The sequence below is a fragment of the Telmatherina bonti genome (assembly GCF_933228915.1).
Source record: "Telmatherina bonti genome assembly, chromosome: 22".
Taxonomy (NCBI): Eukaryota; Metazoa; Chordata; class Actinopteri; order Atheriniformes; family Telmatherinidae; genus Telmatherina; species Telmatherina bonti.
Genome location: NC_136631.1, coordinates 31388054 through 31413671, shown reverse-complemented (window position 1 = coordinate 31413671; position 25618 = coordinate 31388054). Strand labels below are relative to the sequence as shown.

The window sequence follows — 25618 nt, the reverse complement described above, 5'->3', positions numbered from 1 at the left end:
CGTATGTATAGACAGATGTATACATCTTATATATAAATATATATATTATATTTTATATATATATTGTATATCACATCTTTAATGTGCATTCTATATAGTATTTTGCTCGTTTTGCTTGTTCTTTAGATTTTTTTTTTTAACTCGTAGTGGATTTTAGTTATATTTTTATTTTTATTATTATTATTTACTACTTATTTGCACTATCTACTTTGTTTGCACCTTTCATTACTATTCGCACCCTCCTTGTTTCTGAGAGCCTATGTAACAGGGAATTTCTCCACTGTGAGATAAAGTCTTATCTTATTTTATTTTATCTTATCTTATATAGTAGCAGTGCTGTCGCTGTGTTATACAATAAACATTTACCAAAGACTTGCTCACAATGCTGGCATGTCATGTGAGTATCATCTCACCAGAACTTGTCTGAATATCGACTTCTCACCAAGGCTAAGGTTGTGACGAGATGTCTGAAACTCCTTGCTGATGTTTTACATCGTTTTCTGTCTGACTTCTGTCTCAGGTTTTGGGCAAGGACCACCCAGATGTGGCCAAACAGCTGAACAACCTGGCGCTGCTGTGTCAGAACCAGAGCAAGTACGAGGAGGTGGAGTACTACTACATGAGAGCACTGGAAATCTACCAGACCAAACTGGGCCCCGATGACCCCAATGTGGCCAAAACGAAGAACAACCTGGTGAGAGACGACGCTGAGCGAGAGAAAACAAAGCTGTCCCAGCCTGGAAAACCTGCTTCTGCAGCTCCTGTGTGATGCTGATTGTGACGGTTGGTTTGTGTTCTGCAGGCATCCTGTTACCTGAAGCAGGGCAAGTTTAAGCAAGCTGAGACTTTGTACAAAGAAATCCTCACCAGGGCTCACGAGAGGGAGTTCGGCTCTGTCGACGGTAACAAAGACTCGCATGCATACACCAATCCTCTGTCTCCTTTCATGTGAAGGTTAAAATGGCCAGACTGCTGCTTTCCTGTTGGTGAAATACACACTTCTGACCAGAAATGACCTTTCAGTCACACCCCCAAACTCCTGCTGTTGTCTGAGTTTTGGCATTTCTTCTCAGATGAGAACAAACCGATCTGGATGCACGCTGAGGAGAGGGAGGAACAAAGCAAGGTGAGCGCATGCAGCTGTGGATGCTTTCAGTTCATCTGACGCCTAATAGGTTCCCAAAAACACTCTTAGGCTCCGTTCAGACTGCAGGGCTCGCTGCTCATATCGGATGTTTTTGTGAAATCCGAATTTTTTGAAAGTCCGTTCACATTTCCCATCAAATATGACTTGTATGTGATCTCCTGTATGAACCTCATGCGCACCAGAAGCATCCCGCATGCGTAGAAGACACGGCGACGTGCAGCGAGCGTGCATGGGACGTCTTTGTGTTTGCAGAAGTAAATATGGACGACAGCAGAGCATTTGCTATTTTAAAGGTTTTGTCCAACCGTAGCCACAACGTTGTGAATTTGTTCATTTTAAGGAGACGGAAGAGGAAAGGAAAAGTTTTGTGGAGCTGTGGCAGCGACGACTGTAGAGAGAAACGTTTGAGTCGCAGTCAGGATTGGTAGGAGAGTGATTTGAGCGCATTTACCGATAAAGAGTTCATAAACAACAAACGCAGAATAATGACGTTTGTCGCGTGTCGGATTAATGCGACCTGACCGTTCAGACTGAAGTCTCATGGCAAAAGATCAGATACATATCGGATTCAGGACCACAAATCCAAGCAGTCTGGGTCGCATCAGAAAATATCAGATCTGTGTCGTTCAGACGGTTAAGAAAAGATCGGTTCCAGGTCGCGTAGGGGTTCAAACAGCGGATTGAAGTCACTTCAGCCTGTAGTGTGAACGTAGTCTTAGTGACACATACTGAACAGAGGAAGCAGAAAGTAAAGACTTGCTTTACTAGCAGGTAAATGCTCTGTAATGACCACCCATCTCTGATAAAGGAAGTCCACACTTTTTCCCGCCAGACTTCATGCAGGGGTGTCAAACTCCAGCAGGTTTTTGTTGTTTCTACCAACACAGCTGATTCAAACCAAATGGATCCAGCAGCTTCTTGTCAACCTGTTTATGTATTTCAGTCAGGTGTGTTGGAGCAGGGAGACAACAAAAACCTGCAGGACTGGAGTTTGACACCTGTAAAGAGGAAAGAATGCCAGCAGTGTAGTCGTACAGAAATATCTTCATTTCCATGTAGTTGGGATTATTTCCTGGATCCCTTTCATTCTTTCCTGCTTCGGCTTGACGGGAACATGTGTTTCATAAAGGATTGTTGTGTAAACTGATGCCTTCTCTCCCAGGGAAAGCCGAAGGACAGCTCACCATTTGGAGAATATGGAGGCTGGTACAAAGCCTGTAAAGTCGACAGGTCAGCTCATGTCCCTCTCAACAGCAAACGATAAAAAGAAGTGACAGAAAATGTATTCAGATGTAGTCAATCATAAGTTTGAGCAACATTTTGGTCTTGTCTTTTTAGCCCCACGGTGACCACCACCCTGAAGAACCTGGGAGCCCTCTACAAGCGGCAGGGAAAGTTCGAGGCTGCAGAGACTCTGGAGGAAGCAGCCATGCGCTCCAGAAAGCAGGTGTGTTCTCTGGCTGATCCGTAACAGGAATGTATGCAGATAGCAGCTGATAGCTGATCAGTTTAGGAGGCCGAAAATGTGCCGCCTGGTCTAAAATGAGAGAAAAAGATCATTTAGTATGTGTGTGTCAGACATAATGTGATCTCCCGCTAAGATGAGAAACAAAAAGCAGTGATAAACCCTTCACCTCTGTATATAAAATGAGGATTTCCTCTCAGGATTTAACGCCATAAATCTTCGTTCAGTATCGTGTGTTTATGATACAAACTGGATTCCTGCAGTTCTGACTGGAGCGGCACATTTTGATGTAAATACCTGTAAAATCCTGCATTAAATGGGATCTTTTAAGGATGTTTAAAGAAGAAACTAGAGAAAATTGGCTTGACAATCGGAGGAAATTTTTCCCCGGAGCTTCGACTTTATAAACGAGGATGAAGTCTCATGTCCTCATTATGTCAGTTTGATCTGATAAAGATAAAAAGAAAACATGGGTAACTCAGTAAGAAGAGGACTTTGGCAACATGACCGTTCCACTGTCGGTCTTTGTGAATAATTCAGCGCTCGGGCAGCGCTACAGGAAACGGACCACGCTGTGGTGTAAACGGATCATCAGTCCACCTTTAATTATGTCATATTGTTCTTAATGTTCCATCCAAACCATGAAAAGATTCATTTTGAATTTAATTATGTGAAAAAATTCAATTTTTAAAAGCTGCCTGCTGGTTTTAGCTGTGCAAACTGCTGTAAAATGCGCCTCCTTACAGATACTTGTTTTTCTGCATTTTCATAGTTAAATGCGACCCTGAATTAGATTAAGCGGTTAGGAAAATGAATGAATGAATGTTTTAGTTAATTTAGTTCAAATTAAATACAAGAAGTAACTTTATTTATTAAGGGAAAGAAGATATCCAAACCATCCTTTTTTTCTAAGTCTTTTCTAAGGGCTTTAGGACTTCAGCAAACAACAGCTGAGTCATGATTTACAAATGATCGGTTTACAAATGATTACAAATCAACAACCATCCAGGAGATCTTAAAAGAAGTAAAATAAAAACCCACTGATGATCCTGAAGACTTTTTGGGAAAATAGTCCATGGACCTGCGAGACAAAAGTGGAACTTTTAGGTAGGTGTGTGTCTTGTGACGCCTGGAGAAAACAGCTTACAGAAAAAGCTGACAGTGAAACATTGAGGTGGTAGTATGATGGTCTAGTGATGTTATGCTGCTTTTATCAACAAAACCATGAATTCTTCTCATTTCGGGATGTTAAATTAACCACAGTTGGGTTTGAAGCAGGATAATTATCTAAAACACACAACCATTATTTAATAACTTAAATAAAGGTTTTAGAACATAAATCCCAGTGTAATGCTGCAGCATGACCTCAAACTGGCTGAAAACAACTAGACAAAGAGGAGTTGACTGAAATTCCTCCTTGGCAACGTAAAAGCCTCTCAGGACGTAGTTGTCACTCGGGATGGGACAAGTAGCCAGAAGGTTTCAGATGAGACCGGCTGGATTGCATCTTTTCCTTCAGGACTGAAATCATTTCAGTCCACTTTGTTTATAAAGCACAGTTTAAAAACAGAACGTCGCCGAAGTGCTGCACAGAGTCGAATGTCTCAAAATTAAATGAAATAATAATGTTGTTAAAATAATAACAAGAAAAAAATAAACAAATGCCCAATAAAATAACTAAAAAGAAAAATAAACCAAATAAAAGACACTGAGGACCACACAACTCACACCGTGTTAAAAGCCTTTAGACGAGACTTAAAGCGCTCCACAGTGGGGGCAGCTCGGACATGGAGGGGCAGAGTCTTCTAGAGTCTCTGACCGACTACGGAGAACGTCCTGTCCTCTCTAGTCTTATGTCTCGTCTTAGGCAGCACAAGCTGGGTCTGGCCCTGAGACCTCAAGGTGCAAACTGGGGTGTAAATCTGCAGGTATTTGGTCATGTATTGAGGAGCCGGTCCACTTAAAGCTTTAAAAACAAACAATAAGATCTAAAAAAATTCAATTCTAAAATCCGGGGTTGTGAGTTAGAAGTTGTGCTGCAATCATTGATTTCCTTAAGTTAACTTTGTCTGATGTTAAACTTTATTTTATTATCTGAAACCTTTAAGTGGAAAAATTGATTTCTAAAGACGTGTCAGAAAAGAGTCAAACACAGTAAATGTAAACTAACCCTGAGAGCATCGAGCATCTCCTGTCAGACATCGCTGAAGTCAACACTCCTGCCTGCTGGTGTCTGATACGAGGTGTGGGAGTCTCTGCCGTTGGATCGGGTGAATTGTTACTCACTGCACATCATGCAGTTTGTGTTTCAGTGAGCTGGAGCTGCAGGTGGCACAGGGGCTGAGCTTCTGCTTTAATCAGATTAGTCAAGTTGGCATGTATTGTCCTGCCAACATCTGTGTGCACATGCCTTTCAGGGACTGGACAATGTGCACAAGCAGCGCGTGGCCGAGGTGCTGAGCGAGCCGGAGGCCCGAGAGAAGCAGCGGAGCCGTGAGAGCCTGACCTCTGACACGGTGAAGTATGAGAGCGGGCCGGACGGTGGCGAGGAAGTGAGTATGAGCGTGGAGTGGAACGGGGTAAGTACAGTACACAGCCCTCAGCTCGTTACCGAGTCTTCAAACCGGGGACACACACAGGTTTACATGATGCAGTACCATCTGTTTCTTTATGGACTGAAGCCACCGCTACACCACACACACACACACACACACACACCCACACACCTACACACGGATCAGAGCTGAAACTGTGCTCTGATCAGCGGTTTAGGGGTCTCAGTATCGTAATGTCCATAATCTTTTTCCAGTTTACTCACCTGCAAACTCTGGTTTGCTTTTTAAATATAGTTTGGGTCAGAAAAGCAACTCTGTCGCATCGTCGTCATGGCTACAGCCAGCAGGGTTTATTCTTTCTGGGACAAACCACAGAGTCGTTATATTGACACATTAGTTAGCAGGTAAAAGCTTTATATAAAATACCTGGTCGTTTTATAGAAAACCGACACAAACCTAGAATATTCTCCTCAGTGGAACCTGTTTAGTGTTTCTCCTGGGCTGAAACTGAGACGCTCTTTCATGTTTTATTTATTTGTAAGGGGTCTAATCATCTCCTGAGTTGCTACAAAACCTGCAGCAGTGACTTTTTTGTAGTCCACTTCCTGTATTTGGTTTGCTTGAAACAGGCCAAGACCTTCGTTTGTATGCAGACCAATTCAGCTTCTTTGATCCGGATCAGGATTCATTTGGCACATTCACATTTCCCCAAATGAAGCGAATTTTCCAAGAAATCTAATATAAAAAAAAAAAAAAAGTGAATATTGGGATTTTTTGCTTCACAATTTTAAAATATTTTTTTGTTATCAATAATTATTATAAAACATGTTTTTTTCAAATTATTAATAATAATCCACTATAAAATTTGTCATTTTTATTGTTTTTATTGATCTTTTTACTTGGACGTTACTAGTAATTCAAATCAAGAAAAATGACGAGCAAATAAAGTTTTTTACATTTTTTTGTTGTTGTTTTTAGTCTACAAAAATCAGCAATATCGAATAATTGTTTGAATCGCAATTTAAATTGAATCGGCACCCAAAAAATCGGAATCAAATCGGGACGAAAACATGTCGTCACAGACCTAATTTTAATTATAAATGTGAAGTAGCAGCTCAACACCAGCATACTACTTTACTTTCTGCAGCAACTGAGAAGGAGAAGAAAGACACGGGAGGTAAAACAATGCGCGTCATCGGGACAGGACAAGGTAACGAGCATGCTCAGAACGACTGGAATTAATTTGGAGCGATTAATTTGGAGGTTTACATGACAGAGGAATTAAATAGTTCGGAATTAAAATGGTGATAAACCAGACGCTTACATCGGAATTAAGTTTAATTCAGAATAAAAATTTGTTTACATGGTAATTTTTCATCAGTTTACAGCAAAACTAACTATTAATTGGAATTAAAGAGGAATTAAAACTCCTATGTAGCCTCTGTGTTTTTAGCAGACGTGTGCAGAGCTTGTCTGAGTCTTAGTCAGGTGTGTTCCAGCAGAAACACTTGGAAAACCTGCAGGACACCGGTCCCTGAAGACCGGGGATGAGGATCCCTGCCCTGGTTGTTACCTATCCATGACGACTCATTTGCTCTTTGCTGGTTTCTCGACACAAACAAGCATCGTTGGCGGGGAATGCAAATGAATCCGTACGCAGAATGTCGACCTGTCTTCTTCTGGAGCCAGAAAGTTTGCAGACCGCTGACTTCAGCAGTCCCTAAAACCTCCAGACACTCTAAAGAAGACTATAAGATTTACACTCTGATAGTGACGTATGGAACACCCCACACAGATGTTTATACAGTACATGAGAATACACGCGTTGCCTGGTGACTTTCAGACATTATAAAACACTCGGTGGCCTCTGTCAATAAAGATACAGTAGAAGTTATTCTTTTATCTATGAATGAGTAAAGTTTTCTCTGATGCTGTCAGATCTGCTCAGGTGGGATGATTTTTATTGATCCACACTGATAATGCTGATTGACTGTGACAGTTGCTCTAATCGCCCACAGTAGCTGTTGTTTCCACATGAGCTGCTTTCATCTGTGACTGTAGTTGATTTATAGTGTAGTGCTATCTTCTAACTCCACAGCAGTAAACCTTTCTGGTCACACACTCCGCTTACTCCACTCTTTCTGCCGCAGAGCCACATTTCTAACCAAACTGCTGCGTTTCAGAGCATCTGTAAGATTTTTATGTTCCCTAAGCCGCTTGCCTCCTCATTTCTAAAAGGCTGCGGCTACTTCTGCAGAGCTGGGCTTCTTACATGGCAACAGTAGTCATGGCACCCTGAGCAACCAATCAGCATCTCGTCTCTGGAAGGTTCAGTGTGAGACACTGTTGCTGTATCGCGTCAGCCAGTTATGGTCCTGCAGCATCCTGCAGAGACCCACCAGCTGATCTCCGGACTGTTTACATCAGTAAAGCAAACTGTGTCATGTTGGAAGAGCTGCGTCTGGAAGAGTTCTGACCAGATTTTGTCCTCAAATCCATTCTGATCCAACGGTACCTAAAAACCTGTCTGAATGACAAAATGAGAGCCTGACTTGGATTTCATTATTTACAGCAGCACACAAAGTTGTAAATAAACCATAAACCGTATATGAAAGATGGACGAAGCCTCCGGAGGTTAAAAGTGAAGCCTGTGCAGAAGTGTATAAAACTGCAGTTCTCCCTTCATCCACTAGGGGCTGCAAAACAGAGCGACTCCCCATAGACTCCCATGTTAAAAAGACCAACTTCACAGCAGAAATAAACATGTTTACAGCAGAAATAAACATGTTTACAGCCTGGTTCAAAAATCCATTTTAGGTTTAATAGGTCAGGTTTACCTTCATGACAACTGTGGGGGGAGTGAATTTTTTTCTAATTCGCCCGTTTAAAAGTAATTTAATCTTGAAATTTGGCATATTTAGGGGCGTGTAATTTTGATTGACAGGTACCCGATCTCCCGCTTTAAGTAAGAAGAACGTAGAACAACCGTGGTTTTTAGCTGGTTAACAACGTGACTTAGCTTTAGCCTACTTACCTCCGTTAGCTGGTTAGCTCCTGTTAACTGTGGGTTAGCTCGGTTAGCTCTTAGCTACAGAAAGCTCGGAGTTCACTCGATGTCAATCATCCACCATGACGCTCACAGCCCCCCTCTCAGCTCCACCTCTTTGCCCATATTTGTATTTTCCTAGTGAGACGACGTGCATGCCCCTGCCAAGGTGGAGATGGTAGGAACCGCCCACCGAGCTTCAATTCAGCTCTTCAGAAATGTCACGGAGGCTCCGCCCATCTTTTATATACAGTCTATGAAATAAACATATTTTGATGTGAAACACATCATTTCCACTTCAGCGCTTTCCACAGGCAGCTGTGGGAGAAAACACTTCTTTCCAGCTCTGACTCATCGGTGTGTTCTGACTCTACATGGGCTCTGTACTGTACTCCTACTGAGTGTACTGTTCATTATCTGCATCTGTAATGTTTGTCATGTGCATGTGTGTGACGGGCTGCTACCCGTGACCTGTGACCTTTCCCCAATTTGCTTGGTCAGCGTGTTTGCAGCCAGGCTGTTGAATGAACACATATCTAGCAGAAATTGGAATGTGACGATCGAAGTCCTAAAATCATTCATTTAAATCAGGAGTGTCCAAACTCGCCGTCCTGCAGCTTTTCCGATGTATCCCTGTTCCACCAAACATGGCTTCCATTAAACCAGTGTTTCCCAGTCCAGATCCTTAGGACCCCCTGCATGCATGCTTTTTAGATATGTTCCTCCTCCAAAACATCTGAGTGGGATTACTGAACTTCATCATGGGGTCCTTTTCAGCCTGTTAACCAGCTGTTTATTTCCTTCAGGTGTGTTAAAGTAGAGTTACCTATGCACCCCATGAAGACCTGGACTGGGAAACACAGTGTTAAACGGATACAACAGCCAATGAAGTGCAGCACAATGACTGATTAGTTTGAGTCAGGTGTGTTGGAGCAGGGATACATGGAAAACTGGCAGGATTATGCTGGACACCCCTGGTTTAAATAATGAAATTGGTCTCTTTGGAGGTTTTTGAAGGCAAACAATGAAGAAAAGCATGCAAACATGAAATAATCTTGTTAGAAGTAAATGTTCAGGAGGAGTTGGGATCTGGCTGCACTCACGCGCCTCCTTCCTGCTCCCCTCTCCTCCCTCCTGCTCCCCTCTCCGGTGAAGCCTCTCAGACTCAGACATAGTGAAGAAGCTCCTCCTAGTGGACACATGGCATCATCGCTGCTTTACCAAGCTGTAAAGATTGGTCGTTCCTCAGCCAGCTGATGTATTTATCAGCAACCAGTCAGTCTCTCTCCTACGAGGTGTCCTCTGATTGGTTTTTCTTCCTTTTACAGTTTTACAAGTTGTAATAAGACGGTCTGAAACCAGCAGCAGCAGCTTGTAGACCTGCAGCTAAAGCAGACTGGACCTAAACGCTGTGTCTGACCTGAGAAGCTTTCGTCTTCCTCTCCTTTAACTTCATCTTTGAAAGTGTGCATCTAAGTGTCATCAAGCTTTTGTTTTTTCTCCTTTTCACTGTTTTATATTTCCTTCTTTCTCTCCTGCTGCTGCTCTGTCCACCCGCCAGGCATAACTCCAGATGCCTTGTACTGGTTCTAAACACTTGTCTTCTGCATGACGGATGCCTCGCCTCAACCCCTGCAGCTTTGCAGTTTTCTTCACTGACTCCTGCTCTCTCGTTCTCGGGCGGGACTCTTCATGCCGTGTTGAACCAGAATGATAATGTTGCTTTGAAACCAGGTTGACTTTGTATTTGTTGTGCTGGGAAGGGTGGTGGATTCTTTTTGACAACATAAAACTTGAGCTTCTCTTGTTTCTTTCTGTCCTCTTCCACTCTTCTCCTCCTCTCCTGTCATTCTCCAGCATCATCTTATTGTGCTTTACTTCATGTCTGTAGACTGATTTTAGTAGATTATTGGGGGAATTGTGCAAAAATGATCAAAAACAAATGTTTATCTTGTTGTGAAAACTTTCCTTTAACTCTCCTCACTTTGGCCGCGACTCTAAAATACTTTGTGTATATAAAACGATCCATTTCTGATTCAAACAGAAAATATTAAATAAATGTTTGTTTTTAAAGCTAAGTTCAGCCTCTGACAGCAGCTGAATAAATCTACAACCTTGAGCCTGATGAACCACATAAACATGGGATTAGAGCAGAAAACGTGTATCTGACTAATGAAACAATGGATTTGTTACATCACTGATTAGTTGAGCAGAAATCTGAATAAACTGATGAAGATGTAACATTTCAGTAAATCATTTAAACATTTTAAAAACCTTTGGTCTGTTTGTAGCTGTAAATAATCCAGCATGTAGAGGAAGAATCACTGCACTGGCTCAGTTTTACCATAAGAAATCAGGTTTTATGAAAGGAAAGAAACAGAACGAGGCGTTACGGTGTGTTCACACCAGAGGCTGAACGCTCGCCGCTGGTCACTAAACAGACACCCCTGACGCGTTTGCCGCTTGTCGGGAGCGAGCGGTCAGTCGTCGTAGGGCGTCTCAGCCCCGTGTCTGGGTTCACCAGATAAATCGTAGACGTGTCAAAAAAAATGTGAAGTCATACAGTTGTGCTCATATGTCTTCATCCCCTTTCATTAAAGAAAAGGCTGAATTTACAACAGTCACTCAGATAACTGGAGACTTAAAAAAGGAACAATAACTAAAAATTTACAAAAATATAATTTAATAATATGAGACACTGTTTTTTTCATTTAATTGAGTTGAAGAAAGAAAAAAAAAAAACCAAACAAATGTGTCCTGGAGAAATTAACAGACTTTTCTGTTGAACAAAGGGACAAAATACCTGTCAACAGGTGCAGAAGTCTGACTGAGAGGAACAGAAAACACCTGACTGGAGCGGAAACATTAAAGGATTCTTCAACTAAATATTACTTTATGACTGATGGAATATGTAATAAATTATCTCATTTGTTTGCTTTTTAAAAAAAATATTTCTATTGAACCAGAATTAGAAAATAATGTGATGATTTTCATGAAATTTTTATTTATTATTACTTTAGTCAGTTTCAGCTTATTTTACAGGCAGCTGTTTTTTTCCTTCTTTAATGAAAGGGGATGAATAAATATGAGCACAACTGTAGGTGACTGGCTTTGCACATAACGAAACGATTAGCTTGTCCTCCATTTCTGACTTCCTCCCGCTGATAAACAAGCCGTGACGTACATCGCTCTGATTGGTTGGCGCTCCGTGTCAAGTGGCAAAAGTTCGGATTTTCCATCTCTGGCGCCAACCTTATAAAACTTTTTAAGTTTTCGGCGCTGCATCAAACGCTGAAAAGGCGCTTGATGCCTCCTTGACGCTCCTCCACATAGACTCTACATGTAAACCTGACGCTCTGGTGCGAACACACCGTTAGAAGCTTCACTGGGTTTGTCCTTCATTTTTCTACTGAGCAAGTTCAGGTTCAAAGGTTACGAGTCAACAGAGCCAATAATGGAAAGAAAAGCAGCACAAAGAGGCTAAGAATGACCCAAACGACCATTAGGACAAGCTTTAGACTACAAATAATACAATAGACGAGTGAAAAAAACACATTTACACTGGAAAAACCTGGAGAATTTTAAATCCAGCACATAAACCCAAACCTTTATCAGATGCACTGAACTTCAGCTTAAAGTGGAGAGAGTTAAAGTCTCCTTTCCCGTCTTTGTCTTTCTCTTCCTGGGGGGGTTAAAAGCTTCTGTCCTCTTTTTAATTAACACAGTTTAAACCAACAGTGACATGTAGTGTGTGTAGTTGTGAACATGTCATCCAGTAGTGACATAACGCGCTGTGAATAACATCAACGTAACTCATCAGCATGGTCCAGAGCTCCGTCGGCTGCAGCTCTGTAGGTCTCAGCTCCTCTTAGAGGAGCCACTCGTGTCACTTGCAGCGATGTGAGAGTAAATGTCGGCACGAGGACTCATGGCAGGTAACAGGGCTCGTGCACGGTGCATTTATTAACCGTTACAGTGGATTTCCTGATAATTGTAAGACTGTATTGAAGAAACTCAAGCATTTTGTTTAAAAAAAGAGCTTAAACGTTGTTCTTGCCTGTTTATCTCTGTATATAGATGTAAGTGGTGGTGGGGTGTTTGGGTTGGGGGGGGTGCAGATTATTTGATCTAAATATGCGATGTTGCGATTTTGTTAATTTAAATAATCTCCTCATCAGCCTGTTTTCTGCTCCTGCTACTAATCTTCTGCGTGTCCTGTCTCGTTTGTGCATCTTCCACTTTGTCTTTCCTAACTTCTAATAAAAGCTCAGCTCTCTGCTCACCCCAACCTGTGCTCGTCGCCTCTTTGTGTCTTCCCTCTTTTCCTCCATAACCGAGTGGGCGCTGAAGCTTGCCACTAACAGCTGACTGGAAACACATCGGCACAGAAAAACCTGCATCTTCTTCAGGTTTTAGAACTTTTTAAAGGTTTGGATGAAAGGAAAAAAAACTTTTCTTTGGGAAGTTCTTTTCCAACTGACGCAACAGTAAATATTGTTGTACGATGGAGATGGCGAGTGCTCTTGTGTTAATATCAGGTGACATGCATAGACCATATATGAAAGATGGACGGAGCCTCTGGTGGTTAAAAGTGAAGCCTATACAGAAGTACATTAAACTGCAGTTCCCCCTTCATCCACTAGGGGCTGCAAAACGTAGCGAATCCCCATAGACTCCCATGTTAAAAAGACCAACTTCACAGCAGAAATAAACATGTTTACAACAGAAATAAACATGTTTACAGCAGAAATAAACATGTTTACAGCAGAAATAAACATGTTCACAGCCTGGTTCAAAAATCCATTTTAGGTTTAATAGGTCAGGTTTACCTTCATGACAACTGTGGGGGGAGTGAATTTTTTTCTAACTCGCCCGTTTAAAAGTAATTTAATCTTGAAATTTGGCATATTTAGGGGCGTGTAATTTTGATTGACAGGTATCCAATCTCCCGCTTTAAGTAAGAAGAACGTAGGACAACCGCGGTTTTTAGCTGGTTAACAACGTGACTTAGCTTTAGCCCACTTACCTCCATTAGCTGGTTAGCTCCTCTTATCTCCAGGTTAGCTCTTAGCTACGGAAAGAAAGTTCTCTCAATGTCAATCATCCACCATGACCAGCCCCCTCTCAGCTCCACCTCTTTGCCCATATTTGTCTTTTCCTGGCGAGACGACACACATGCCCCTGCCAAGATGGTGATGGTACGAACCGCCCACCGAGCTTTAATTCAGCTCTTCAGAAACCTACGGGTGACGTCACGGAGGCTCCGCCCATCTTCATATATCCAGTCTGTGGCAGGGGTAGGCAACTCCGGTCCTCGAGTGCCACAGTCCTGCAACTGTTAGAAGTTTCTTTGCTGCAACACACCTGGCACACATCAGACCTAATTAGCAGAATTGTACAGAGCTTGACATGAAACTCTGCACAGGTCTGCTAACCAGCCATTGATTTGAATCAGGCGTGTTGCAGCAGAGAAACTTCTAAATGTTAGAAGTTTCTCTGGAGGGGGGGTGTTCTTACTTCAGAGAACTTTTCTAACACTAGAAAAGATGCAGTTTTCTATGCAGCCTCACCAAAAACAACAGCTAGTTCCAGGAAAAGAGCTTTGTAGCGCTTCACATCTATTCTGCTGTTTTTAACCGTTCTCTCTGGAGCTCTTGTGATTGGAAAAGTAGGTGGAGAAGGGACGGTGTTAACTCACACACATGAAGTAGAACCGCTGTTTTCTGGCGGATGGGACGTTTACCGTAACACGTCTTCACCGCACCGCCCTGATCATAAGTAACAAACCTGCGGATGCACCTCCTCGTAGAGCTGCTCAGAACGGGAGAGAATTTAGCACCCCGACCAGTTTGCACAGCTGCATCAATGCATTGTGTGGACGGATGAAGTCACATGACTTTGTATGTTTGTTGCACATGTACAGTTTAATTCAGTCTGTAATATCTCTGCTGAATCCAGTCCAGCAGATTTTGAGCTTTCCAGTATGACTGCATTAAAATGTCCAGGTGGATGACTGCAGATCTGACCAGTTTAACCAGTGCTGCTGCTGGTAATGTTGTTAAAGGAGTCAGCTGAATGTATTCTTCAGTTCAGCACGTAAATAACCTGCATGAGCCGGTTTTGGGATTCAGAAGACGCTGGTCGAACATGAATGACCTCTCAGCTCTCGTGTGTGTGTGTGTGCGTGCGTGCGTGTGTGTGTGTGATGGAAGGCGGCGTGACTGAGCGAGTGTAACTCTGTGACGTGTCCCACCAGGACGGCTCTGGATCTCTCAAGAGGAGCGGCTCCTTCAGCAAACTGCGAGCGTCGATCCGTCGCAGCAGCGAGAAACTCGTTCGCAAGCTGAAAGGCGGCGGTTCGTCACGAGACAGTGAGCCCAAAAACCCAGGGTAACTATCAGCTCCCCCACCCACCTGCCCCTAACCGCTGCAGGTGACTCACTTTGTGATGGCCTGGAGGACGGCGCCGTTCGTTTGGTGGTTGCTGTACTAACCAAATCCAAAAGAAGGGAGGTGCTCTGCTTTGCTGGTGGTGAAGTGGTGCAACTCTAAAGCTGTGTTTGCACATGAAAGGAGCTTCTGTTGTCACACACCTTCTTCTCTTCGCACCTGTTTACCTTTATTTACCTGCGCTGCCATCCTAAACGTTTCATAGCCACAGTTCAGCACAGTGGTCAGGTCCTCAAACGCACCGTTTCTGCCCATGGCAGGGAGGGGGAAAGCCAGAGGAAGCTTTTTACACAACAAGAGTGTTTTTATTCTCAGAAAAAAAACTTAGAGCTTCAAATATTTTCATTATTATGTCTTCAAGGCAGAGAAAACTGTTATTTATCAGCAGAAAAAAACATTTTATTTGAGCAACTTGTGTCAATTTTAAGTGTTTAGAGGAAGAAATCTCAAATGCAAGAATAGAAGTATTTATATTAGAAAATAGAGGAATTAAATTCAATATTTCTAAGTGTTTATTTTTGTTTTAAATACATTTCTAGAATAAGATGCATTTTTCACAATAAGAGGATCATAAAGGAAAATATTTCCTAAAAAGTATTTATAAGGGAAACATGGACAGAAAAATGCTTGATAATGTCAGAGTTTTATAATTAATGAGCATCCTACTGCAAGGCAGAGCGACAATGTGAAGAGCATACACAAATTCTTATAAAAAGCCTTTTTAAAAAAGTTTTTGTAACAATAAAAATGAAATAATTATGTTTTATCTTTAATAGCCTGTTTGACTGCTTTAATATGGATCCCCTTAAGTATAAGTATGGATGCAAATATGCATGTAATTTACATATAAAACCATAAACGGCACTTCAGGGGAACATTTTTACACAGAAAACCAAAGAAAAGTAAAGAAAAGGGAATAAACAAAATAATATTCCTTCACATGTGTGACAACAAACATCTGCAGTGAAACAAACTACTAACATCTGCTTTGAGTTGCCTTCAGCACATTATGGGACTCATTTATCACTAATTCTATATCTATTTATTGCATTTTGTGGCTTTTGGAAACATGGCTCAGTTTCACACAGCTTTGGATTTTATTTGATTTGTTTTTGTTTACTCTGAATTTTATTTGGAAAACATGTCTGCATGGCTGTTTCTGTGTCGGATTCAATGCTGTGTTGAATTTCTTTTCCATTTATGAATAAATGTTTTTCTTTCCTCTCAGCGTCTACTTGCATGCCTCATCTGTGTGCTCACTGGTGTCTTATTTTCCTTTTTGGTGCTGCTCTTTACTGTGGCTCATGAAGCCTTTCTGGACACGACCCTGGTCGTCTTCATCATCCTCATCCTCATCGCCGACCGGCTCAGAAATGTGAAACCGCTGCAGAAATGTTTCTGTTTGAGCCTTTTCCCCTTTTATTTGTTTCTAATTCAGCAAGTAAAACGGCTCTAAAAAGAAAACTACTTATTAGATATTCCAGATGTCATCTTCCCACCAGCAAAGGAAGCCACGATTATCCAGTTCAATTTAACTTTATTTGTACAGAGAAACTTCACAACAGTGTCATTTTAGAGTACTTTACAGCTACTCCATAATAAGTAGCCTAGTTAGAGAAAACCAGCTGATTGGTCGTTGATCCAATCCCCCGTCCTGACCGTGTGCATGAGGCGACCGTCAAAGTAGATTTATATTCATAAATGCTTCATAAACATGCAACTCAGAAATAAAACAGTCATACTTTTGCTTCAGGTATACACTTGTGCTCATATTTATTCATCCCCTCCCAGTAAAGAAGGGAAAAAAACAACTGCCTGTAAAATAAGCTGAAGTTGACTAAAGTAATAATAAATAAAAATTTTATGGAAATCATTACATTATTTTCTAATTCTGGTTCAATAGAAATGTTTTTTTTTTTTTTAAAGCAAACAAATAAGATAATTTATTACATATTACATCAGTCATAAAGTAATATTTAGTTGAACAATTCTTTAATGTTTCCGCTCCAGTCAGGTGTTTTCTGTTCCTCTCAGTCAGACTTCTGCACCTGTTGACAGGTATTTTGTCCCACTGTTCAACAGAAAACTGCTCTAATTTGTCCAGGACACATTTGTTTGGGTTTTTTTTTTCTTTTTTCAACTCAATTAAATGAAAAAACAGTGTCTCATATTATTAAATTAAATTTTTGTAAATTTTTAGTTATTGTTCCTTTTTTAAGTCTCCAGTTATTTGAGTGACTGTTGTAAATTCAGCTTTTCTTTAATAAAAGGCGATGAAGACATATGAGCACAAATATAGCGTAAAGAATATTTTACAACTTAGTGTTTTTATTTTAACCTAAAACTGCATTTTTGGGTGTTTTCCTCTGGTTTTATCTGAAAGTTTAATAAACTTTTCCAGATTATTTTGCAAAAACCGAACAAATATTCTCACCGGCCACTTTATCAGGTTCACCTTGCCAGTATCTTTTTTCTTTTTTTTTTAACTTCAGAATGGCTTCAGTTCTTGGTGTCATAGCTCCAACAAGGTGTTGGAAACATTCATCAGAGCTTTGCTCCATGTTGACATGAAGCATCACACAGTTGCTACACATCATGATGAGAATCTCCCAAAGCTGCTCTGCTGGATGTAGATCTGGTGACTGTGGAGCCGTTGGAGGACAGTGAACTCATCGTCATGGAGATGATGTGAGCTTTGTGACATGGTGCATCATCCTGCTGGAAGTTTCCATCAGAAGATGCTACACTGTGCTCAGAAAGAGATGGACATGGTCAGCAGCAGGACTCAGGTAGGCTGTGCTGGTTAAACCATGTCATGATGATACTAAGGGGAACAAAGAGGATGAAGAAAACCTTCCCCCACACCAGTAAACCACCACCAGCAGCCTTTTCAGGATGTTTCCAGCAGATTCTGGTCTGATCATCCGAATGTGGAGATGAACTGGAGACTCATCAGACCAGCAACGTTTCTCCATCTTCTATTGTCCAGATTTTGGTGAAACTGGATGTTTTCTCTTTTTTCAGACCATTCTCTGTAAACCTTGGAGATGGTCATGTGTGAAAATCCCAGCAGATCAGCAGTTTTCTGCTGTAGTCAGACCGTCTGAGAATAACCAGCAGGCCACGTTCAAAGTTATTGGAGCAAATCAAAAGGTCAGAAACATAAAAAATGTCAATAAAACCTTTATATCATCACGTAAAACTAAAATACCTATTATAAGTTACTCATTCAAACAGATTAAATACATGTTTACCTTGCTGTGATTCCACATCCATGGTAATGAATAGGACTATGGTGTCTCTGAAGGAACAAACGACTGTGTGAAAGAAGAGTCCTGAACATTTAAGCTGCACTACAGGCTTTCTTTAATAGGTGCTAAAGCACAGTTTAGTGTAAGTAATACCTTAAAATGCACCACAGAAGAAGACTGTATACATTCACACAATGCTAACCTGCAGCTGAACCCAAATGAAAACATGTTCATGTCTGGAAGACTTTTGGCCACTGACAGCCACCGTCATTGAAGTCGTTGCTACGCCCATCTTTACCACTAGATGTCAGTAATGTTGCATTATGTTTCTGCTGTGTGATTGGCTCGTTGCAGATTTGCATAATCGAGTTCATAAACAGGTTTACCTGATAAGATGGCCGGTGAATGTTTGCTGAAGAGCTTTAAAACATAGTTTTACTGTTAACCTCTAACATGATCAGTAATAATTCCAACATGTGAGACGTTGTTATACTAACCTTTGTGTGACATCATTAACCAACACATACATGTCCACTGAGCTCACGCCTGACTCTCCACCCCTCACCTCTGACCCCCTCACCCTGCCTCTCTGCATGTGGGTGCAGCATGAAGCGAGCCAGCTCTCTGGGGGTTCTTAACGTGGCGGACAAGGCAGCGAGTGACCACTACCAAGTAAGGAGTCAGACTGTCATGATACTGAAAGTACTTGCAGAGTCAGACATTTGTCTTTAAACGCTGCTCCTGACTGGGAACATGATGTCAGAAGATCCGGTGATGGATGCTTGATGGTTTAAACCAGTAAGGAAATGGGACAAAAATGTTTAAACAGTGGGAGAAATGATGAAAATGTGATATTTAGGTGGAAACAAAAGTATTTTAGTCTATTTTATAATATTTGATATTTTATCTTACAAGTTACAAATATTTAAACTTTTATTAAGTTAAGCAAACACAAACCTGAGACACACTCCAGGAGATCCATGTAAAAATAAGGAAAAAGGCGATAATTTTTTTTTATCTTTAACAACTTTTTCTCACAATACAGCCGACTCCAGTTTGTCTGATGAGTCGGCTGTCCAGTCCAGAAACCAGAGATCCAGAATCATTAAATGTTTTAATGTTCTAATACAGATTTAATGTGTAAATATGTGAAAATTTTAAAGAAAAGAAGTTAAAAATTACAGATATAAATGTATAAAATATTCTGTTAAATTTAAGTTAAACTTATTTGAAGATTGATTAATTTTATAAATGTCATATAATGTAAAATATATATAATAAGAATCTCAAAATTAAAAAAGTAAAATAGACAAAATGTTGTGGAAACCACGTTTTTTACTTTGAATAATTTTATTATTAACCTTTTTTATTAGAAATTTCAGGTTAATTTTATTTAAAAGAGGTAGTTTGTTAAATACAAGCCTATTGATAAAGTGTTTGTACTTATTTGCACTTAAAAAAGGAGAAATAAGGGAGTTTATTTTTATGTAATTGTTGTTATTTTACCCGTCCGGCCATCTGGAGATGAAATGTGACCTCCACACTCGAACGTATATGAACTGGATTTATCGGTCCAACACTGAAAAATAAATCCTGAAAAAGGTTTGAGAGTTCCTGGATTAAATGACAAATTAGAATTTACCTGAATAAAAGTGCTGAAATTATAGGTAAGTTGTGAAATGGAATATTTATTATGACCCAAGCTATGTTAAGTTGTTCACAAACAATATGAGGTAAAAGTTGAAGAGTTTCAGGTGAAATTGAAGAAAATTGTGCTTGTAATTGTTAAAAAAAAAGGAGAAAAATGAAAGGTAAAAGGGTATAATTATCGAAAAAAGGTAAAATATTTAATGAAAAATTAAAAAATAAAAACTTGGACAATATTCAAATGTTTAGAGAAAGAAATCTTAATGTGTAATCTGAAAAGTTACCAACTTTAGAATGAAAAAAACTTTAATGATGTGATTGCAATTCCAATGAGAATTTTATGATCCAAGGAAAATCTTTAAGCACTTTTTGTAAAATAAAAGCAATAAAAGAAATATTTTAATATTAAAACAATATTATTTTTAAAAATATGTCAAGAAAAGATGTGGAGAAAATTCTCACAAAATGTAACAAATTTCAGCAATTTTTTTTCCAAACCATTAAACTATAAAAGGCAGCTGATTTCTCTCGTTTATAATTCATTTACTGAAGTTTGAGCTCAGAAAGTCAAGTCGAGGTTTAACTTTACATGAACCTTGTCTTTTATAAAGCTTTATGCAATATTAAACGACTAAAAACAAACTTTTATTGTCAGATTTTATTATCCTCGTTGTCCTCTCAACACTCATGTACTATTGATCACTAATTATAGCATCTAATAACCAACTAATTCCATCATTGTTACTAATAAATGTCCTAATAATACAAATAAAATGCCAAAATTTCAAATAATCACATAGATTGTAGATATTTGTGTGTAAGCAATGGTTGTCACATATTAACCTCTTATTTCTGCACAGTGATTATTGGTTAAAGCTATAAAATACAAATCACATTAAAGGTGGTGCATGTAGAATAGTTTTTCTTACTGAAACATTTATTTGTACATTTGATAAATGTCATATTTAAAGTTTTATCATTGAAATTTTCCTTCCTCGTGCTCAGAAATGAGCTAATATCAGGCCGTTCTGCCATGGTGGGATTGACATGTTATATATACTTCACTTATAAACAGCTTTAAAGAGCAACTTTTATTTTAAACAAATGCTGGTTTCCGCGCAGCAGGGGGCGCTGCAGGTAAAGGTTAACGTGTTTATGATAAAATAGTAACTAACCATGTTTTATTCAAAAGCTTGTTTGAGGCATCAGTAATTTGGGAATATCTGACACATTTGTTGGATTTTCCGTCCGATTTCTTTTCATTTTTCTTTTCTTTCCAGGAACGAAATTATTGTCTGAGGAAAAGTCGCGACCTGAGCGCCAGTAACACGGACCTGGCGCGTTGACGGCAGCGGACCGAAAGGTCTCAGAGAAGCGAACCGACCTCTCGGATCGCCCTCGTTGTAAATATCTGTGTGTGAAAGCGCCATCTTCCCAGTTCATGCTTCAGCATCACGCTGCCGCCGCTCGCTGTACGGGTTCTGCACTGTCGCTGCTCTCAGAGGGAAGTTTACGTATTTAATCAGTGCATATGCAAGAGGAAGACGAATGTTCATGGTCTGCTGTGTGTTTCTGTAAAGATTCGTTGTCTGTAAATGTTTTGCTGATCTGAGTGACCCACTCAGATTAATCTCTGGTTATATTTTCGCTATGCTAGCGCTAACATGAAGGCAAGTTTTGCAAATGTTCCGAAGTCAAGGCGGGTCCAGTCAAACCAGGATCTGAACTGAAGCATGACTTCAGTTTTTCTGGGTTTTTTTGGCTGAACCATGTTGCACTGTGGGGGGGCGGGCTGTACATTACAAACCGTCACTTTACGAGACTTTTATTTAAGAGCAGCTTTGCTGAGCTAAATGCTAGCAGTCGCTCCTCCGACGGAGATGGAGTCGGCCAGTTCTGCAGCGCAGAGGCATAGTCTGGCATTTAGGCTCCGAAAACATTGCTTCTTGTCCTGTTTTATTTGTCCAAACTGATGTTGCTGAATTCACGTATGAAAGATGGACACAGCTAGCTGAAGAAGTCAAATAGGAAGACTATTTTAATGTGCCTTAAAGGGACAGTCCCCTTTTTTAATTACCGCTCTGCAGATTATAGAAAAGTTCAGAAGTCTGTCCTTGTTTCCCTTCATAATTGTTGTCTTTTGACATTTAAAAAGCAACACCACTGACAGAGACCACCAGTCATTTGATACATTCACTACTTTAAACCAGCTACGTTTTAAACCCTTTTACTTCCTGCTTCGCTGGTTGGAAGAACCAACTTTTTATTGACGAATCTTATTAAAATGTGTTGAAGTTAACCTGCCTGAGCATCTCTACCATCTGGTTTGTCTATAAATATATTCTCAAATATGGCCAATTGTGGCTCCAAATGGCTCAAAATGTGATGCCAAACCTTAAACTGGCGTTTTTAGAAACAGATGAGCGACGTCACGCTGGCTATGTCCACTTTTTATATTCAGTCTTTAACTAAAGCTTGACTAATACGAAGAAGAGAATAGCTTCTGGCCCGTCCATCCAGTTGGACGTTTCCTCTCAGCCGGTGTTTGAAGCTTAAAGCTGCCTGAATGGACCTTCATCTCAGCTGCTTCCTCGTCCTGCCTCGTGTCCGTTGAAGCTTGAGCTCCTGGTGCGTGAGCTTCTGGGTTTACATTTGGATTTAATGTTTGTTTTAAATGCTGTTTTGTTTGTATCCGTCCTAACGGCCTGCAGAACTTATGGACACATGATGGCTGTAGTTTTACACACTGACTGCGAAGATTAAATCACTCCAAGGACTTTAATGTTCTTTCTAGACATAACTTTTCCATGTGAGTAAAGTTGCACCAGAAACTCCAAATTATGAATTATTGATTTAATATTCAAGGGACTTTGTACAAAATGAACATTTTTGTTACCAAAAAGAAGAAATTCTTGTCCTGTTGCTTTTATGAATAAAAAATATCTCACTTTAAAATGTAGATTTAACTAGAATTTCATCCGATACATGAATATTTACTGCAGCTGGAAGTTTTGAGTCAAACAAATCAAACCAACTTCGAAGACTTTATCATCCATACTAAGTCATGTTAATGTATTTGTATTATACTGGAGAAATGCTTGAAATGCTGTAACCTGCTTTATGTTGATCGTCTTAATTTAGACAACCTGGAGTTTTATATCCAGCAAAGGTTTTTGCTTTACCTGGGTTTTGTATGTTGGAGGCCAAACTGGAAAGAGACGAAATACCAAAATAAGAAAAATAAGTACAAACATGTAATAAATATAAGTTTTGTTTAACACACAGGTCTGTTTTCTAATGTCTCTCCCAGTAAAGATGGAGATCTATATTCATTCCTCTCGCTGAATCAATATTATAGATTAATTTTTATTATTGTAATGCAACATAAATGAATAAATAATACTGTAAATGACTTACAATAAAAAATAAAAGGTGTATACAGCCATACATTCTGCTCCAAAGAAGCAGATCTTTTAAATAAATAAATAAATAAATATTAGATCAGTAATAAAATATGCTGATATACTTTTACTAAAGAATATTAGAGTTTTAAGTTTATTCATCGACCACAACAAGTAGTGGAATTTAATTCACTAAGACCAGGTAAATGTAGAAGCATGATCTTCAGAGGAAAATATGATGAAAGAATAAAACTGATTTATCAGGACGATGTAAAAGACAAGATTTTCTGTAAGACTGCAGTGAAATTTACCAAATATAATATTTAAGTTAATAAAATGGACAAAAACAAAAGTAATAATCATAGAAAAACAACCTGATTATGAAAAATAAAGCAAAAGATGGAATATAAAAACTCCTGATTTGTGACTAAAGCGATATGTTTTTCAAATTTTGTTTCATTTCTGAAATGTTTTTATTTAAAACACTGAGCACAGATTTCTCCTGCAACGTTCCACAACATGAAGCCGCAGTTATTCACCATCTTTTCTTCTTTTTTCCTTCACAATAAAAGCCTTAAAAAACGCCCTAAATGTGTAAATAGTTATAAAGTCTGAGGAGATCTGACAGCATCTGTTTTTGTTAAAATAATCTACATATCAATGTTTTTTGGCTGTTTTCCGACCGTTGAACGGTTTTTATGGAGACTCCAGGAGGTCCTGAAGCTCGTAGCTTTGTGTGAAAGCGGGGATGAAGGTGGCAGGAGAACCTAAATGCACAGACTGCAAACTGCATTTGTATAAACATGCAATGATGATGACGAATAACCACTACTTTATGTTGACACCAGTTCTGCCACAAACGCTGGCAAGACCAGTTGCAACTCTCAGAGGATTTTCATTCAACTCTTTTGTAATTTTGTTGATTATTTTCAAATTGACACCAGAATCGCTGCATTTTGTGGCATTCCTCGCAGTTCTGTCACAGATACAAACCTCCATTCCTGCAGTCAGCATTTCTTTAATATTCATATTTTCTGACACCTTGACACCTAAGTCTTCTCACTTTTATTTTACTTGCTCCAAATTTTCATCAAAGCTACTGGAAAAGAACTAACAAACATTGCAATATTTCCATTAAATTACCTGCTTTGAAAGTGTTTATAACAGGTCTCTTTTTTAAATGGGATTTATTTATAAATCATGCTTTGATTAGATATTTCCCCCCATTTTATTTGAAAAAATTGTGAATTATGACAATAATGTAATGACTTTGTCTGATTTACAAAGTAAGGATGTTAAATAAAACCGTTTTATGTCATTTTTGTTCTTTTTCTGTAACAGAAACCATGTGAAAGATGATCCTCTAAGCAGCTTCTGAATGAATGTGGAGACTGTCAATTTAAATGACCAGAAAATACATTTCAGTTTAGGAAACTTAAAACATTTAATTAAACCTGCAACAACTTTAAGAAGCAAAGTTGCAGACGAAGCCATTTTCATGACCCTTTCCAGTGAAATTTATACGACTTCAGTTATTAGCTATCTATATAAATATGAACAAAATGTTTTATGTTTTCCATCTTAATAACTAACTTTCCACAGTTTTGGTTTAAAATTAATATAAAATTCTGATTAAAATAATTTAAAATGAAGAAATCTGGCAAAGTGGTTTTATTGACACATTTATGTTTGAAAATGTACAAATTGACATTTGATGTAACAGAAGAAGAGATCTTGGCGCTCCACTTGAGGTCAAGTTTGTCCAAACTGTTGCGTATTAGTTGACAAGCTGTATACGACTGTAATATGTTCTGTGTGTGTAACTTCTACTCTGCGTGTGTGTGTGTGTAATGTTGACATGTAATAGAAGTACGGATGGTTGGACATGAAGGTAAATTCTCAGGATAAATATGAGTAAAGGACAAACTGCAGATTTTCTCTCCTAAACTCAGCAACATCAGACGTGGAGACAAAACGAGAACATGACCTACACGCTGAACAGAAACTCACATTTCATCATTCAGCTGTTTTTCAGCTCTTTGTTCAGTCCTGTGAAACTAATTCTTATACATGCTGTGTTTTAAATGCTTTTTCTTTCATTTTTACATCATAAAAAGATGGAATACTCACCTGATAAACTCTACCTTAAAAACAGCCTTCTTTCTGTGTTGTGTTTAACACACGTTCCTGGTTTAGACTGGCACTAGAACTACTAGTTCATGTAACTGCTGCTCTCATGTTTAGACTTTTCTTCTTCATGGTGTGTTTGTGGAGTGATGGGTGTTATATAGCACTGCTGCACAGAGGAAAAGATATAAAGGAGTTGATGAAATTCTGGATAAATCTCCTGGACTATGTACAAACCTGTTTTTTTTTGTTTTTTTTGTTTTTTTAAACTCCTAACTGCACTGTAATTGAGGAAAGATTTGTTTGCAAATTAAAGAATAAAATGTTCAAATTGGTGTCAAAGTATTGCTTCATTTACTGTTTAATTCCATGTTTTTATTGATAAGGATAAGTGCATCCTGTCTGTTCTAAAACTAAATATTTGGGTTGCATCATCACAGATGATATGATGGATGACGCTGACATGAACAGACAACGTAGTATCTTATATATGCAGGCCAATTTGCTGATCGGAAGATTTTCCTGCTGT

The 25618-nt window shown here is 39.4% G+C and overlaps 1 protein-coding gene across 2 annotated transcripts in view; it reads left to right on the top strand.

Moving 5' to 3' along the window:
• klc1a (kinesin light chain 1a) overlaps positions 1–25377 on the top strand; it is a 51972-nt gene extending 26595 nt beyond the window's left edge. Inside the window, exons 8-16 of one of the 2 annotated variants that reach the window (XM_079262059.1) lie at positions 521–694; positions 803–902; positions 1074–1126; positions 2310–2377; positions 2486–2594; positions 5030–5191; positions 14470–14603; positions 18520–18586; positions 20842–25377. In XM_079262059.1, the coding sequence (XP_079118185.1) occupies positions 521–694; positions 803–902; positions 1074–1126; positions 2310–2377; positions 2486–2594; positions 5030–5191; positions 14470–14603; positions 18520–18586; positions 20842–20907 (933 nt within the window). In that variant the 3' untranslated portion in view covers positions 20908–25377. The remainder of the gene's footprint in view (positions 1–520; positions 695–802; positions 903–1073; positions 1127–2309; positions 2378–2485; positions 2595–5029; positions 5192–14469; positions 14604–18519; positions 18587–20841) is intronic. The other variant, XM_079262058.1, reaches the window with a different exon arrangement.
• The last annotated feature ends 241 nt before the right edge of the window (positions 25378–25618 follow it).